The sequence below is a fragment of the Psammomys obesus genome, unplaced genomic scaffold (assembly GCF_907164565.1).
Source record: "Psammomys obesus unplaced genomic scaffold, mPsaObe1.curated_primary_1811, whole genome shotgun sequence".
Classification (NCBI taxonomy): Eukaryota; Metazoa; Chordata; class Mammalia; order Rodentia; family Muridae; genus Psammomys; species Psammomys obesus.
In genome coordinates, this window is record NW_026590663.1 from 8,372,726 (window position 1) to 8,387,084 (window position 14,359).

The 14,359-nt window shown below is 59.1% G+C and overlaps 3 protein-coding genes across 6 annotated transcripts; 2 read left to right on the plus strand and 1 right to left on the minus strand.

Moving 5' to 3' along the window:
- Window positions 1–3,398: 3,398 nt before the first annotated feature.
- Atp6v1f (ATPase H+ transporting V1 subunit F) lies at window positions 3,399–5,557 on the plus strand. Its single transcript, XM_055608180.1, has 2 exons — window positions 3,399–3,606; window positions 5,112–5,557. Exons 1-2 carry the CDS (start codon window positions 3,449–3,451, stop codon window positions 5,311–5,313), a joined length of 360 nt encoding a protein of 119 aa, XP_055464155.1. The 5' UTR covers window positions 3,399–3,448; the 3' UTR covers window positions 5,314–5,557.
- Window positions 5,558–5,627: 70 nt separating this feature from the next.
- Atp6v1fnb (ATP6V1F neighbor) lies at window positions 5,628–7,766 on the plus strand. Its single transcript, XM_055608181.1, has 2 exons — window positions 5,628–6,523; window positions 7,657–7,766. Exons 1-2 carry the CDS (start codon window positions 6,109–6,111, stop codon window positions 7,764–7,766), a joined length of 525 nt encoding a protein of 174 aa, XP_055464156.1. The 5' UTR covers window positions 5,628–6,108.
- LOC129677541 (collagen alpha-1(III) chain-like) lies at window positions 7,547–13,863 on the minus strand. Of its 4 annotated transcripts, none has more exons than XM_055608178.1 (9): window positions 12,241–13,863; window positions 12,084–12,170; window positions 11,867–12,007; window positions 11,279–11,346; window positions 10,950–11,098; window positions 9,251–9,309; window positions 8,586–9,137; window positions 8,142–8,436; window positions 7,547–8,060 (listed from the first exon to the last, which is right to left on the minus strand). In XM_055608178.1, exons 1-9 carry the CDS (start codon window positions 12,409–12,411, stop codon window positions 7,951–7,953), a joined length of 1,632 nt encoding a protein of 543 aa, XP_055464153.1. In that variant the 5' UTR covers window positions 12,412–13,863; the 3' UTR covers window positions 7,547–7,950. The 4 variants fall into 4 exon arrangements, with proteins under 4 accessions (XP_055464153.1, XP_055464152.1, XP_055464151.1 ...); XM_055608177.1 differs by having other exon boundaries at window positions 8,142–8,233; window positions 8,347–8,436; window positions 11,279–11,435; window positions 11,867–12,170; XM_055608176.1 differs by having other exon boundaries at window positions 11,279–11,435; window positions 11,867–12,170.
- Between the last annotated feature and the right edge of the window lie 496 nt (window positions 13,864–14,359).

Sequence of the window (14,359 nt, forward strand, 5' to 3'; positions counted from 1 at the left end):
TGAGGTGTGTGAGGTGTGTGAGGGTGTGAGGTGTGTGAGGTGTGAGGTGTGTGAGGTGTGAGGTGTGAGTGTGTGAGGTGTGAGGTGTGTGAGGTGTGAGGTGTGAGGTGTGTGAGGTGTGTGAGGTGTGTGAGGGTGTGTGAGGTGTGTGAGGTGTGTGAGGTGTGTGAGGTGTGAGGTGTGTGAGGTGTGTGAGGTGTGTGGCACTGTTCAGCTCACTCAGCCCATTTAAGGTCGACTTGTTCTTTTAAGCATCTGACCACTTGTGCTCCTCAGGCGCTGAGCAAATGGTCCCTCCCCACAGCCTCAACCCCTACCTCACTTCCTACCCATCCCTCCTTGCCCCTGTGGCCCAGCTGCTCTCACCCACTGGGGCAATAAGGGCTGAGAGACCAGGGCCTCTTCTCAATCCTTTAACAGTCCCGTGACAGCCCAAGAACCTCAGTGCTAAGTCTCAAATGAAGCCTCGAAACAGCAAAGCTGAGAGTGAAAACCAAGTGTACCCCAAATCCCAGGCCAATCAGGCCACATTGATCATAGAATGTTTTGGAGTTGTGACCAAAATACCTGACAGGAAGCAATTAAAGGGATGAAGGTTTCTTTGGCCCACAGATGGACTGGGGTGGTAGGGCCTCACGGCTGCTTAGACACGTCGGGTAGGATCAGGACACAGAGAACACGCCCGGGCAGCTCAGAGCACACTAGGGTCACATTTGACACCTTCAGCCTTTTTACTCACTCCTGGTCCCCATGTGATGGTGCCACCTACATTCAGTGTGTGTGTGTCGGGAGCACAAAGGCGCGTCTCACTGATGCCGAGACCAGTGTTTGTCAAGTTGACAATCCAAATTGACAGTGCATGTATGCAACCACTGGAGGAGACCATGGTGGATGCGACAAGTGCCCCAAACCCAATCCCCACCCCCTTTGTCTGTCTGTCAGAAAAACAGAGGCCCTTTCCCCTCCAGTCTGCCCATCTCAGAGTTCATGTCCTTAGGAGTGCTACTCTTTTGTTTTGTTTTGTTTCAAGACAGGGTTTCTTTGTATAGCCCTGGCCTGTCTTGTTTTAACGAAAACCGAAAACCGTTTGATTTTACCAGTGAAGAGGCAGGAGCCAAATGCTGGGCTGAAAACCTGCTAGCTCAGAAAGCACCCAGCGGCAGCTCAGTGGCTCACACCTTTAATCCCTGCACTTGGGAGGCAGAGGCAGGAGGATCTCTGTGAGTTGGAGGCCAGCCTGGTCAACAAAGTCCAGGACAGCCAAGGCTACACAGAGAAAGCCTGTCTGGAAAAACAAAACAGAAAACAAGAAAGCACCCAGCTGACCTTCCTACTCAGTTCACCTGACAGTCCAGAGGAAAAAAAGCAAGGGTTAATGGGAGCTAAAGAGCTCAAGAGCTGAGAGCTAAATGCCCCTTGTTTTTCTCCACACTGGTTTGAATGCTCTCCTCTCAAAGTCCCTCCTTTCTGTTAATCCCTGACAGCTGGCTTCTTGCTCCACCTCTTGACCTAGGGCTAACTTTATTAAATCCTGTGTTCAGAAAGCTCTTGGGTTAAAGGTGTGTGCTAGGGCTGAGCCACAACTACCTGTTTACAATAAACAGAAAGCTCTTGGGTTAAAGGTGTGTGTTAGGGGTTAATCACACCAGGCAAGAGACAGGTTTTCGAAGTTCACAATCTTGGGGATCACAATGGGGTCAAATATCCTGCAACAGTCCTGGAACTTGATCTGTAGACCAGGCTGGCCTTGAACTAGGAGATCCAACTTCCTCTGCCTCCCAAGTGCTGGGATTAAATGAGCACGCCACCAAAACCTGGCTTGTTTTTTTTTTTTTTTTTTAAATGGGTTTTAAAAATCAATGTTTACATTTATTTAGTTGTTCAATGTGCCTCTGTGTGTGTTTGTATGTTCCATAACACAAAGGTGAAGGCAGACAACTTCTGGAACTTGCTTCTCTCCTCCCACCTTGTGGGCACTAGGGGCTGTACTCAGGTCATGAGCTGTGTGGCAAGTGCCCTTACTTACTGAGCCATCTTGCTAGCCCTAGGATAGTCTTAATGTGCAGTCCAAGCTGGGCCTGAGCTTGTGGCAATGCTCCTGCTTCAACCTCCTAAATGCTAGGGTTACTTCTATGTAATTCCCTAAATTTAGCAGCTAACACAAGACCTTGTTTGTCTATCTTAGAGCACTTCAGTGCCATCATTCATTTGCCCATTTCTTTAGTAATTAAAAATGTATGGAAAAATTATTAACCATGGTGTAGTTAATGTGCATGCACACATGAGACAGGTTGACCTTGACCTTCCAGCTAGGAACTATCTTCTTTTTGGAAAAGTATGGCCACCCGTGTCTGTAATCCCAGACTGAGAGTCTGGGGCCTGACTATGTGGGCCGGAAATAGTGGTGTGCCATGTAATCCCAGCATTCAGGAGGAGGAGGCAGTAGGCTCACTCACCACAAATTCAAGGCCAGCCTCGTCAACATTCCGAGTTCCAGGCCAGTAAAGGCTACATACAGGTTTCAAAAAAGCAAACTACCAAATAAAACCAGAAGCAAGGGGGAGGGGTGTGGCAGTGGCGGCACAGGCCTTAAATCCTAGAACTTGGGAGGCCAGGCCGGGCTAAATAGTGCAACCCGATCCTAAAAAAATAAGAGCGCACTGGTTGACCAGATAACCGCGAGGCCCAAATAGCGGAGGAAGTGACTCCTACAGGTTGTGGTTTGACCTCATACACAGGGTCCCACCCCCACCCCCACCCCCGCCGCCCTGCATCCGCTTCCAAAAAAAAAAAAACAGCGACAAATGTACCAACAAAAAAATTTAAACCTCAAAAATCATACCCGCACGGCTCTGCTTTGTGTGGTGCCGCAGGCCTATAACCCCAGCGGGGCATTCAGAAAGTAGAAGCAGCGGGATCGGGAATTCAAGGCCATCCTTTCTTACACTGCAAGTTCAAGACCAGCCTGAGCTACATGAGCATGTCAAAAGCAAAACAAACAACATACACAAGAAAGAGAGCACGTCCGCTGAAGTCTCGGTCTGTAATAACTAGGTTCAAAAGACGTTTCTTCTTCTTTTTTTAATTATTTATTTTATTTTATATACATTGGTGTTTGTATGTATGTCTGTGTAAGGAGTTATAGACAGTTGTGAGCTGCCATGTGGGTGCTGGGAATTGTCCTCTGCAAGAGCAGTCAGTGCCCTTAACCTCTGAGCCATCTCTCCAGCCCCTAAGACGTTTCTTCTACGAAGGAAGGAAGGAAAGACAGGCTGGCAGTGTGAGGCCTCCGCCGCTCGGCCTCCTGGGAGTCGTAGTTCGCGACTCCGCCCTCTATGGCGCAGGCCTGCGCAGCTTGAGGCGGGTTCCTGTTAATGCGCATGCGCGGGAGGCGGGGCCCTGCGCGAGACTGCGGGGGGCGGGACGTCACAGGCGCTCGGCCGGCAGAATGGCGGGCCGGGGTAAACTGATCGCGGTGATCGGGGACGAGGACACGGTGACGGGCTTCCTGCTGGGCGGCATAGGCGAGCTTAACAAGAACCGCCACCCCAACTTCCTGGTGGTGGAGAAGGATACCACCATCAATGAGATCGAAGACACCTTCAGGTACGGCAGCCTGGAGGCCTGACTGGGCCCTTGCGCCTGAGACGGGAGAGCTGGGGCCTGTTAGCCTGGCGGTGCCGGGGTCGGGGCGGCCTCGGGGAGCGGAGCTTGCGGCCTGCCCCCCGGACGCCGGAGCCCGGCAGGCTCAGCCTCTTCCGGGGTCCCTGCCGCTCCTGGCCTTTTCCAGTCGCGCCCTCAACAAAGCACCCCCCGCGTCGGGCTGGACAGTGGGCGTGCGTGCGTGCGTGCGTGCGTGCGTGTCCTGGTAGCCCGCTTTTGCCTCGTAAAGCTAGTACCTACTCTGTTTATGCAGCCCCCCGGCAGCCTGCCTGGGCTTTCCGTTTGTCTTGGGGAGAACATCTGGGAAGTATGGACTTCCGCAAAGACCTTGTGCTTCAAAGCCCTCACTTCGTGCCCCGGGTCAAAGGTCATAGCTTCAAAAAGTGGGCACAGGCATTCCTGTTAAGCCAAGCAGTGTCCTGTTGACTAGAGTTGAGGGTGCCAACTAGGCCCCTCATTTCCTAGGGCTGTGCTGCCAAGTCTGAAGAATAAACTGCCTTCACCTGTTTTCCCTAAATAGCCCGGTCCAGGGCTGCTGGCTGAGGCCAGTTCCCGCCGCCTGGGATGTGGCAGGCCCTGACCTGAGAGGCTGCTGTCAGCTGATCTCCGAGCCATACGCCAGAGTGACCGCTGTTGTCACTGGGGGACACATCTTACTTCCAAGGATTTTCCATGTTTCCAACGGTCAAACAATCAAAACAGTCAAACAGTTCCATGTCCTGGGCAGGAAGTAGGTGGCCAGTAAATGACCTTTAATGAGTAATGGCTGAGTGAGCATGCCTGTCTGTGCGTGAGGGTGATCACGTGAGAGGAAGGCTGTCACAGCAGCCTCTGTCTGGAAACTGCTTCCTTCGTTGCCGAGTTTCCGCTTTCCACCTTGATTTGGCTTACGGCAGATGTCGCCGCGTCCTGTCTCCTCGCCCGTCTTGAAAACTTTGTAAGATCCAACAGGTAGACTTTAAGGAGCTGCTCTTCCACCTCAGCATGAATCTTGTCTTTCTCCACCTAGATCAATAATACGATTTTGCTTTTCAAGACAGGGTTTCTCTGTGTAGCCCTGGCTGTCCTAGAACTCTCGCTGTAGACCAGGCTGGCCTCCAATCACAGGCATCTGCCTGCCTCTGCCTCCTTGGGACTAAGGGTGCAGGACACCACTGCTGGCCTTTTTTTTTTTTTTTTTTTGGTTAATAAGTGTCTTATGTTTGTAAAATCTTTTTATTCGAATGCAAAGGGAAAGGCCTCAAACCTATTTCCCTCCCCTGTCTTGTAGAGGCAGCATACAGAACCCACTGACATGCCCCTGTCCTTCCTTGCCATGAGTGATGTGTGGCCCCTAGCCCTGAGCAGTGTGGCTCTGGGCTCCTGAATGCAATTGCTTCACTCAGGGACAGATGAGGGTTCAGCCCCTAAGCCTCCGGGCCCGTCATTCTCCTTTCTCCCCCCGACAGGCAGTTTCTCAACAGGGACGACATTGGCATCATTCTCATCAACCAGTACATCGCAGAGATGGTTCGCCATGCGCTCGACGCCCACCAGCGCTCCATCCCAGCTGTCCTGGAGATCCCGTCCAAGGAACATCCCTATGACGCAGCCAAGGACTCCATCCTGCGCAGGGCCAAGGGCATGTTCACTGCGGAAGACCTGCGCTAGGGCGCGGCAGCCCTCGGCCCTCTCTCACCACTAGGCCCCTCCCAGTTTGCACCCGCTATTTAAGTTTCAAGCCTCGGCATCCAGCCCCTCCCTTCCTCTCCACTGAGTGGCTCCTAAGCTGTTGGGGTTCTGGGTTCAGGTCCAGGCAGGGTAGGGAAAGAAAGCCCAACCTCTTCTCCCTCCACTGCCTCCCCCTGTGCTGTTCCGCAGGGTCGTTGTTGATATTAAAGGGGTATTCTCATCAGATGGGTGCTGGAGTGGATTCATGAAGGGTGCAGTGTTGGGGGACCCTACCAAAGAGCCAGGTGAAGACTGAGCCAGGGAGTCTGATTCAGGGACTGGTCACCTGGCTTCAGGGGTGAGGGACAGAAGCGATTGCACAGGGCTGCCTTTCTAGAGCAGCCTGGTGGAGCAGCATGGCTAACGTGTGGGCCACGGCCCCTTCCCAGGGATCTAAGCCCCGCCAGAGAGAGACACTTATGTTGTGATTGTAACTGTGGGAAGATGACAGTGATTTTCTGGCCGTGGTCACCGCTCCGTGAGGAACTGCATTAAAGGGCGCAGCACGGGGAAGGGTGAGAACCACCGATCCAGCTAGAGTTGGGGACTGCAGGGCCGAGGGCCTGGTGTCAGTGAGCCCTGCCCCCGGGCTGCCTCAGAAAGGGCGCTGTGGGACCTCTGCCGAGGCAGCGGCAGGTAGAACCCTGGCCCTGTGTGAGGTGAGGCTCTGTTGCCAGGTGACTGTGGGGCAGCCACCCAGCCGGGGAGCGCTCAGCAGCCGCCTTCTGCCGTGCTATGTCAAGGCAGCTCAACATGGATACCATGCGGCAGAACTTCTGGAAGGAGGAGTACCTCAAACAGATGAAATTGCGCTGCGATTGGCACCGCAAGTATGGGAATCTGGTGAAGGCCAAGCAGAAGGCTAAGAGTGCGGCTCGCCTGCCCCTCAAACTGCCCACCCTGCTGCCCAAGACCACAGTGCCACCAGCTGTCTCCAAAGCAGCCCCTTCCAAGGCCCCCAGCCCCGTCCCAGAGGCTTTCCAGTCAGAAATGTACCCCGTCCCGCCCGACATCAAAGCCCTGCTGTACGAGGGCATCTCGCATGACCTGCAGGGCCGCTACCACTACCTCAAAGCCCGACAGCTGGACCTGCCCGAGAAGCGCTACCTGTTCCCCGTCACCACCAGCTTCTCATATGGCTGGCAGCTGGGTGAGCAGTGCCTCCGTGAACGAGCTGCCGCACACACAGACCTGCCTTATGCTGGAGAGCAGAGAGTCTAGGGGAAGGCCAGACTTCGGCCAAGGAAGCAGATCTGAGGCCAGCCCGGTGACCGAGGGCACGGTGCTGGGCAGGGGGCAGGCGCATACTTCAGCTGGACTGTTAGCAAGGGCCTTTCTCGAGGCCTGTAAGGCTGATGTGGGAAGGGGGTTGGATTCTCTCCTAAGGGAAAGCTAATGAGGTTCAAGCAGCCGGGTGATACTGGCTTTAGGAAACGAGCTTCTAGTGGGTGAGTTGAAGTTAGACGCTTGCATTATCTTGGCAAGATGTGATTAGAATTAGAACAGAAATCAAGGATGATTTGGACAAGACAATAAGTTCAATGGAGCCTATTGCTGGCTCAAATCCGCCAGAAAGGGCAATCAGTGGCGAGCCACAGATTTTGTTGTAGTTGCTGGTAAGGACATGACTGTGACGGTGATGTGTGATGACAGGTCTGTGGTGGCCTTAGTAGGTTGGTGATGTCACAGAGGCAGCTGTGTGTGGAAGTGTGGCCTTCAGGAGTAGGGCAGCGGGTGTCATCAGAGCGAAGCAAAGGATGGGCTTACATGAAGGGAGTGGGCAGACGGACCAGAGGGCAGGGATGGCATTGGCACGAGGCAAGCCCCCGACTGTTTCTACTGTGAGGCCGAAGGTAGGTCATCAGCCAGGAGAGGGACAGCAGGGGAACCCAGTGGCTTTTCAGGACTATGGTGAAACCGGCAAGGCTGTATCAGGGGGCTGGTGAGGGGCCCTGAGCGTCAGGAGCTTCTAGGGAGTGGGTCCCACCGCCTGAGGGCGTGAAGAAAAGTGGGCTCCCTCATCTTCCCTCGAGGGGAAAGGAGAGGGGAGCAGCTCCCCTGTGTCTGTCCCTGTGACAAACATGGCCAGAGGCACCCCTGACCCGGCGGCCCTGGGGAGAGAGTGCTCTGTCCACTCCGTGCGGAAATTCTGAGTCCAGCACCCAGGCCCCGATGTGTTTTCCTCAGGAGCCCTGTTTATTTATTTATACATAGTAGATGCGACATGGGCGGAGCTCAGGCCCTTCCTCCTGTCCGTTCCTAGTATCTGGCCTCTTTTCCCAGGCCCTGCAACAAAGCAACAGCTGGTCTCCTGCAAGATGTGCCGCATTGAGTCGTTCTTCCGCAAGAACGGGGCCTTTGCACTACTTGACCCCCGAGATCTGGCCCTCTGACCTGGGGCCTGGCAGGAATTTAGATGCGGAAAAAGCAATAACAGGATTCTTGGTGGAGCCTCATTGCTGGGTGTGTCTGTGTGTACATGCGCGAGCATGGGTTTCTGTTCTCCCTGCTCTCAATGCTTCCCTCTGGGTCTTTCTGAAACTACCTCACGCCTGGGTCACCCTTAAGCCTTAACCATCAGCGCCACATCTCCATGGCGACGCAGCAAAGGAACGGGCAGGCGCTATTCTCCGGGAGCAGGCTTCTCAGCGCCAGGGGACAGCAGATCCTGAAAGCTCTGGGTGTTCCTGGGAAGACCATGGCTTGTCAGTCGGGTGCCGGGGGTGTGTTGGGGGACGACCCCCTGCCCTTCCCTGCAGGCCCCTCACCTGGCCCCGAGTGCCCGCAGCTGCTGAGTCCTGCCACGGTGCACTTGCTCCAGACGCTCTCGCACAGCTCGTCGCCGTCCCGCGGCGTCCTCCTGGGCGGCACGAGCTCTGAGCGGCCGGGTGCGGCCTGCAGGGTGCTGCCCGGCGCCCGCCCCTCCCCGGTTGGCTGCTGCCGTCCCCTCGGGGCAGGACCCCGGGCTCTTGCCTGTGGCGCTGTCAGAGCCGCACTGGAAGGGAGCCCCAGCGGGTGAACTCGGCGGTGGTGGTTCGCGACCACGCAGAGTCGTCCCAGGACCTGGGGAGGCAGCAGTTAGCCAGGCCCCGCCCACCGCCGCCCCGCCCCTCTGCTCCGCCCAGTGCCCTCATAGCCCCGCCCACCGCCCTCCCCAGCCTCCGCCCACCGCCCCGCCCTCCCGCCCGCGCAGGCCGGGCTCTGGGGCGCACCCGCAGCCGCTGCCGCTCCCGCTCCCGCCGCCGCCGCCTCCTGGCTGCGCAGTACACATCCAGCAGCCGCTGCAGAGCCTCCTGCTGGGCGCCGGCCGGCGTCGCCTCCCTGCTCTCGGGTGCCGGCCACGCGGCCTTAGAGAACCTGGGGTCCCCGGGGCCGCGCTGCTCTCCGTTCTCCGGCGCCCCAGGGGCCAGCGTCCCGCCTTCCGGGCCTCGGGGCCTGGGCGGCCCGGGGAGCTCGGCGGGGACGGCAGCCCGCTCCCCTTCCCGGGCCGCCACTGTCCGGGGGGCGCCCGGTGGCCCGTCTTCCCCACGCTGGGCGGTCGGCTCTCCGGGGGCCCTGCAGGGGTCCCCGGGGTGGCCCTCTTCCTGGCGCCACGCTGCTGCTCCTCCCCGAACTGCCCCGCGGACTTCGGAATTACTGCCTTTCCCAACCCGAGGGGCCTCTAATTCCTGGCCCTGCCGGGCCTGCCGGGCCTGCCGCCTTCCCCCGGGCGGGCTCTGAAGGTTCGGCTCTGCTCCGCTCCCCTCGTCCTCCCCGCCGCGGTCCTGGGGAGGGAGCGCCGCGACTGCTCTTCCCCGCGGCCCCGCCCCACCCCGGCAGCCTTCCCCCAGGCAGACCCTCCCCGCCCCAGCCCCCAGGGGACCCTCTAACCCTTCACCTTCAGGTCGAAGTCTCCCGGCTCCTCGAAAGCACGGCCGCCGGCGGGGTGTTCGCAACCTGAGGGGGAGGACCGGGCGCTGCCGTCTGCTGCCTCTCACGCGTCCCAGAACTAGGACGGGCGTGCTTGAAGCTGGGCAGCGAGCGGGGCGCGCCTGGGATCCAGCCCTCGGGAGGCAGAGGCGGGAGCATCACTGTGAGTTTGAGGCCAGCCTGGTCTACACAGCGAGTCCCAGGACAGCCTGGGCTATGAAATCCTGCCTCAAAACAAAGAAGAGGCCGCCTGGGGTGGCCCGGAGAGGACTCCGGAGGCTGGTGCCTGAGCTCATGCGCCTTCATTCCTGCCCACACTGCGGGCCCTGAGTCACCTGTCTGCAAACAGCCCAGTCTCCTCTCTGCACCCCAAGGAGACCTCTCTGAGGAGCCGCACACTTCTCCCAGGAACATGAGGAGGGCCCGTTTGTTTGCTCAAGTCCTCGCATAAGGACCTCGACCAACTCTGCCCGGGTGGGGCGGTCCGGCCCACGGGAGAGGCCGCCGTAGGTGCCATACTTTCCCAGGTGGGAACAAGAAACCCTCCTTAGGGTGCTGTTTCTGAAAACAAGATCAAAAGAGGTCCGCGATGAAATGTTCGCCAGTCTGGCTTGAGGACTGCCAGGCCTTCCTGATTAGCACAATTCTAAAGGCGGGAAGCGCTGGGGCCGCCCCTGCAGCTGTGGAAACAGCCGCTGTGCACCCACACGCCTGGCTCAAGGGTCCCTGTGTCATAGCTCCTGAGGCGAGGAAAACAGACTGAATATTCACAACGCTAACCACAGGCAGGTTTTTTCTTTGTGTGTGTGTGTGTGTGTGTAAAGACATGCCGCTTTCAAAGGGCTTTATGAAGAAAGGGATTTCATAAATTCTCAGGGTTAGAAATCATCGTCAACAAGTGGGAAAACAACCTAGCCTCTTCCTGCCGAGCTGTGCTCTCATTGCTGTCCGTCCTGTGTCTGTCTGCGCCCACCCCCAGGTAATATACTCTGCATCTCTGTCTTCCCCAGAGAGAGCACACTGTGTAAACCCTGACAGTCAAGCAGGACAGTTGGCAGGAGAGAGCTTTGACAGGTGTGTCCTTAACACACTTGAGACTCAGTTCCCTTTGCACCAGGCTGGAGGAGCGGAGGCCGGTCCATCCCACCAGGTCCTGTCTGCCGGCTTGCTCTCTCCAAAAGGCTGTGGTCTCCAGGACTAGAAAGTCCTCCTGGGCCTCTTTATAGGCCCCGCGCCTGGCATAGGTGGCCTCGGATTGCGATTCTGTCCCTCCTCCCCTGAGCATCAACTACTGGTTCTTCCTGCTGCTCCTGAGCCCCAGTTCAACTCGGAACCCCACCAGACACAGTGCCCGAGACAGCTGGCGCCAACAGGAAGTTGGCAGTAAGCCTGCTTCCGCTGAGCAGTCACGCACCAGCAACCCTAGGCTCCTGAGGCTGAGGCAGGGGGACCGAATTCAGGACCAGGCTGGGCTATACTTGCGGCAAGTTCTGGGTTAAGATGGCCTATACAGCAAGACCCTGTCTCAGAAAAATTAAAAAAAAAAAAAACACAAAAAATTAAAAGCTTGTTCTCCATCCCCCGCTGCCCCGACACCCGATGAAAGGGTGTGAGGTGGAGGGTGGCTGGGACGAGGCTGTCCCTGCCTCCGGGTCTAGCCTGCTCACCAGCTCCAGGCCCGGCTGCTCCGGTGGCTGCTGGACCCGCTCCTGCTGGGGTCCCGGGCACAGCCTGTGTAGGTCTGACCAGGCCCTCCAGCCTCGGGGCCGGGGCCGCGTGGCTCCTGGCTTCATCCAGAGCGGGGGTGGCCGGCCTCCTGCGGAGTTGGGCGGCTGCAGCGAGGAGACGGCCTGACTGCCAGCCCCCGCTCCCCTCACCCTGGCCTCGGGGGTCCCTGGGCCGCGCGCAGGGCACGAGGAGGACGGTGCTGGGGGGGGGGGGCGCTCTGCCGCTGTGAGGCGGCCTGAGAAGGTGGGGACCGCGGAGCAGGGCTCACCCCGTTAGGCGCCGGCGGCTCTCACTCGGGGCCTCCCCAGCCTGGCGTGGAGGGCGCAGCGCGGAAGTCTGCAGGATCGAAGGGACCCCCGGCGAGAAGGAGGCTCCCAGCAGGCCCTCGGGGTCCCGCCACCGGCACCCGGGCCTCTGTGACACCTCTGCCCCAAGGCACACCTTGGCTGTGAAGGCTGCCTCAGCCCTGCTTCGGCCGGCCACCTCCCCCAGGACAGCCCCGCGAGGGGGCCCACGGCAAAGGCTGCTCTGCCTCTCCGGCTGGGGCCCTGCCACCCCGCCGGCTGGCTCGCGGCCCTCGGGGCAGCACGGGCCCACAGGGGCTTCACCAGCCAGCCGTCAGCAGGGCCCATCCTCGACTAGGGACGTGGTGGCTGCGGCGGGGACCCTGCTGCTCCGATGGGCCCAGGGCTGCTCCCGGGGGCCTTTGAGGGGAGCTCTGGAAGGATCTAGCATCGCCCGCCTTTCTAGCCTGGCGTCCAGAAGCTCGGGGTCCTCAGGGGCGCATGCGCCTCCCACTCCTCCTCGCCCCCTGACGACCTCCGTGTCACGTGGCGCCCCGGCTCGCCCCACTCACCAGCGGCTCGCGGTCCAGATTCCCCGCCCCGCGCTGGCTCCACGCAGGCCGAGCCTGGTCCCTCTGGCCACAGACGCTGGCGCAGGGGGGCCAGAAGAGGCCCAGCCCCGCCCCAGCCAGCAGCTCCAAGTCCCAGACGAGCTGCAGGGGGACGAGAAACTAGGGCATGGGGCGGCCCCGCTGCCCCCGGGGCCTGCTCCCCTGCGCCAGCCCCTACCTTTTCCTGGGCCCGCCGGCTCCGCTCCATCTGCAGCAGCGTCCTGGGTAGCTCCAGGCCTGGGGGGCAGTCGCGGCCCTCACGAACCTGGGGCAGGGAGCAGGAGCGGAGTCAGGCCCTGCCCGCCCCCTTGGAAGCAGCGCTTGGCCTTCCTCACCTGCTGCGACGCAGCTTGGAGCTGGCCTAGATCTGCAGGGCGCTGGAAGAGGAGACGGTACAGGGTCAAGGCTTGCTCGGGGCTGCAGGCGAGTCTCGGGGGCCGAGGGGTGGTTGCCTGCGCCATGGGGACGGGAACAGGACAGACTCCCTCTCCTCTCAGTATCTGCATCTGCTGCGGGGCCTCAGGAGAGAGAGCAGGGAACAAAGCTCTGATCTCAATAATTCAGGTCCTGACACCTGAGCAGGCCCGGCTGGGCAGCGGCCTCCCCACACGGGACCGCTCTGGGTCGGGTTTCCTGAATTAGAGGAGGAGGGCACAGCCTGACTCAGGAGGCCTCGGACAGGTGCCCGTCTGCACCCGAGGAATATTCTCTTAGGCGCATTGTCCGATTTTGAGTTACGTTGCTGTCATAAAATGGCCTGACAAAAGCAGAGATGCCTGGTGGCTAAGGGCTCGTGCTGTCACTGCAGAGGGCACAGTCGGGTCTCCCGCGCCCACGTGGCAGCTCACAACCATCTGCAAAGCCGCTTCCAAAGGATCTGCCCCCTCTTCTGACCTCTGCAGGCCCCAGGCGCGCTCGCGCCCAGGGCCCAAACCAGGCAGCAGTGCCATCCGCCTTCAGGCTGTTCCCACAGTAACTGAAGAGATCAAGACAGCACCGCACACACGTGCCACAGGGCAGCCGGGCCACCACCCCTCACACACGCCCACAGGGCAGCCGGGCCACCACCCCTCACACACGCCCACAGGGCAGCCGGGCCACCACCCCTCACACCCTCACACACGCCCACAGGGCAGCCGGGCCCACCAGCATGCTTAGAACTCTCCGGCTGTGTAGATGCCACCATGCAAGTGTGCTCTGTATGGTCCTGGCGACAGCAGCAGCTCCGGGCCCCAGCACCCACACGTCCGCGCTCGTGATTCTCGCCACAGCTCGTGCTGCGTGCACCTGCATGTCCCGCTGCCAGGGTCTTCTAAGGAATGAGGTGTTGCAGGAAATCCTTAGGTGCCCGGCGGAGGCGGGGCACACCTTTAATCCCAGCACTCAGGAGGCAGGAGGATCTCTCTGGAGTTTGCAGCCAGCCTGCTCTGCAGAGTGAGGGCAGAGGCAGGCCGTGTCTGTGAGTTCAAGGCCAGCCAGGGCTACACAGAGAAACCCTGTCTCAAAAACAGAATGAATGAACAAACAAATGAAGGAAAGAAAGAAAGGAGAGAGAACCCTTGGCTCACTGGAAATTAAGGTGGACTGTGGGATCCCCTGCCCCGTCCTGTTTCCTGGCTCATGATGTAAGAAGATTGCTCTCATGAATAATCCCTATGGTTGGCATCTGCTGCGCTCACCAAAGGCCCAAAACAACAGGGTAAGCCGATCTTGGAAGGAGCCTCCAGAACTGTGGGTCAAAATAAAGCCTTTTGCTTACACTTTAACGGCATCGGGTCTTGTCACAGGACAGAAGGCGGAGAGCGAGAGCCTGGCCTCCTACAGCCTGTGCTGCCTTAAGCAGCTTGCTTGTAGCCTCGTCGCCCTGCAGGAGACTGGAGCAAACTTCACCCATGAAAAAGGCCTCTGGTGGGTGGCCTCGGCTTAGCACTTGGCTGCCTCTCGCCTGGGGCGCCGAGCCCTCATGAACCTGACATAGGGCCATTAGTGGCAACAGCGGCTCCTGAGCTGTGAACCAAGATTTCTAAACTTTTTTTTTTTTTGAGACAGGGTTTCTGTGTGCAGCCCTGGCTGTCCTGGGCTCACCCTGTAGACCAGGCTGGCTTGAACTCACAGATCCGCCCGCCTCTGCCTCCCCAGTGCTGGGAGAACAGGCGTGCGCCCGCAACACCAGGAGATTTAAAATTCCCGTGGTCACACAGCTCACAAGGCAGAGAACTCAGAGCCTGGACTTTGCTATTGGCAAACCATGTTCCCCGCCCCGCAGCGCCGTCCTGGTGGGCTGCTTTTACTGTCTCCACGAGCACCTGCTGCCGCCGGGGGCTGCGGACACGCACAGCTGCGCACGCACACGGGGTTTCTAAGGCCCTGGGGGGGGGGGCAAATGCACACGCAGCTGGGCTTCTCCTGTCTCCCTAGAGTCCTGTGTCAGCAGTTCGCAGAGTGGCCAAGAGG

What these genes read in the sequence shown, in the direction of transcription:
- LOC129677541 (XM_055608176.1), bottom strand. Translation starts at nt 12,411, where the DNA reads ATGCAGATACTGAGAGGAGAGGGAGTCTGTCCTGTTCCCGTCCCCATG. An exon ending in TCCAAGCTGCGTCGCAGCAG is followed by an intron (nt 12,171 to 12,240) that starts GTGAGGAAGGCC and finishes TCCCTGCCCCAG; the next exon opens with GTTCGTGAGGGCCGCGACTG. An exon ending in CTGCGGGCACTCGGGGCCAG is followed by an intron (nt 8,061 to 8,141) that starts GTGAGGGGCCTG and finishes TGGTCTTCCCAG; the next exon opens with GAACACCCAGAGCTTTCAGG.
- Atp6v1f (XM_055608180.1), top strand. Translation starts at nt 3,449, where the DNA reads ATGGCGGGCCGGGGTAAACTGATCGCGGTGATCGGGGACGAGGACACG. An exon ending in GAGATCGAAGACACCTTCAG is followed by an intron (nt 3,607 to 5,111) that starts GTACGGCAGCCT and finishes TCCCCCCGACAG; the next exon opens with GCAGTTTCTCAACAGGGACG.
- Atp6v1fnb (XM_055608181.1), top strand. Translation starts at nt 6,109, where the DNA reads ATGTCAAGGCAGCTCAACATGGATACCATGCGGCAGAACTTCTGGAAG. An exon ending in CTCATATGGCTGGCAGCTGG is followed by an intron (nt 6,524 to 7,656) that starts GTGAGCAGTGCC and finishes CTCTTTTCCCAG; the next exon opens with GCCCTGCAACAAAGCAACAG.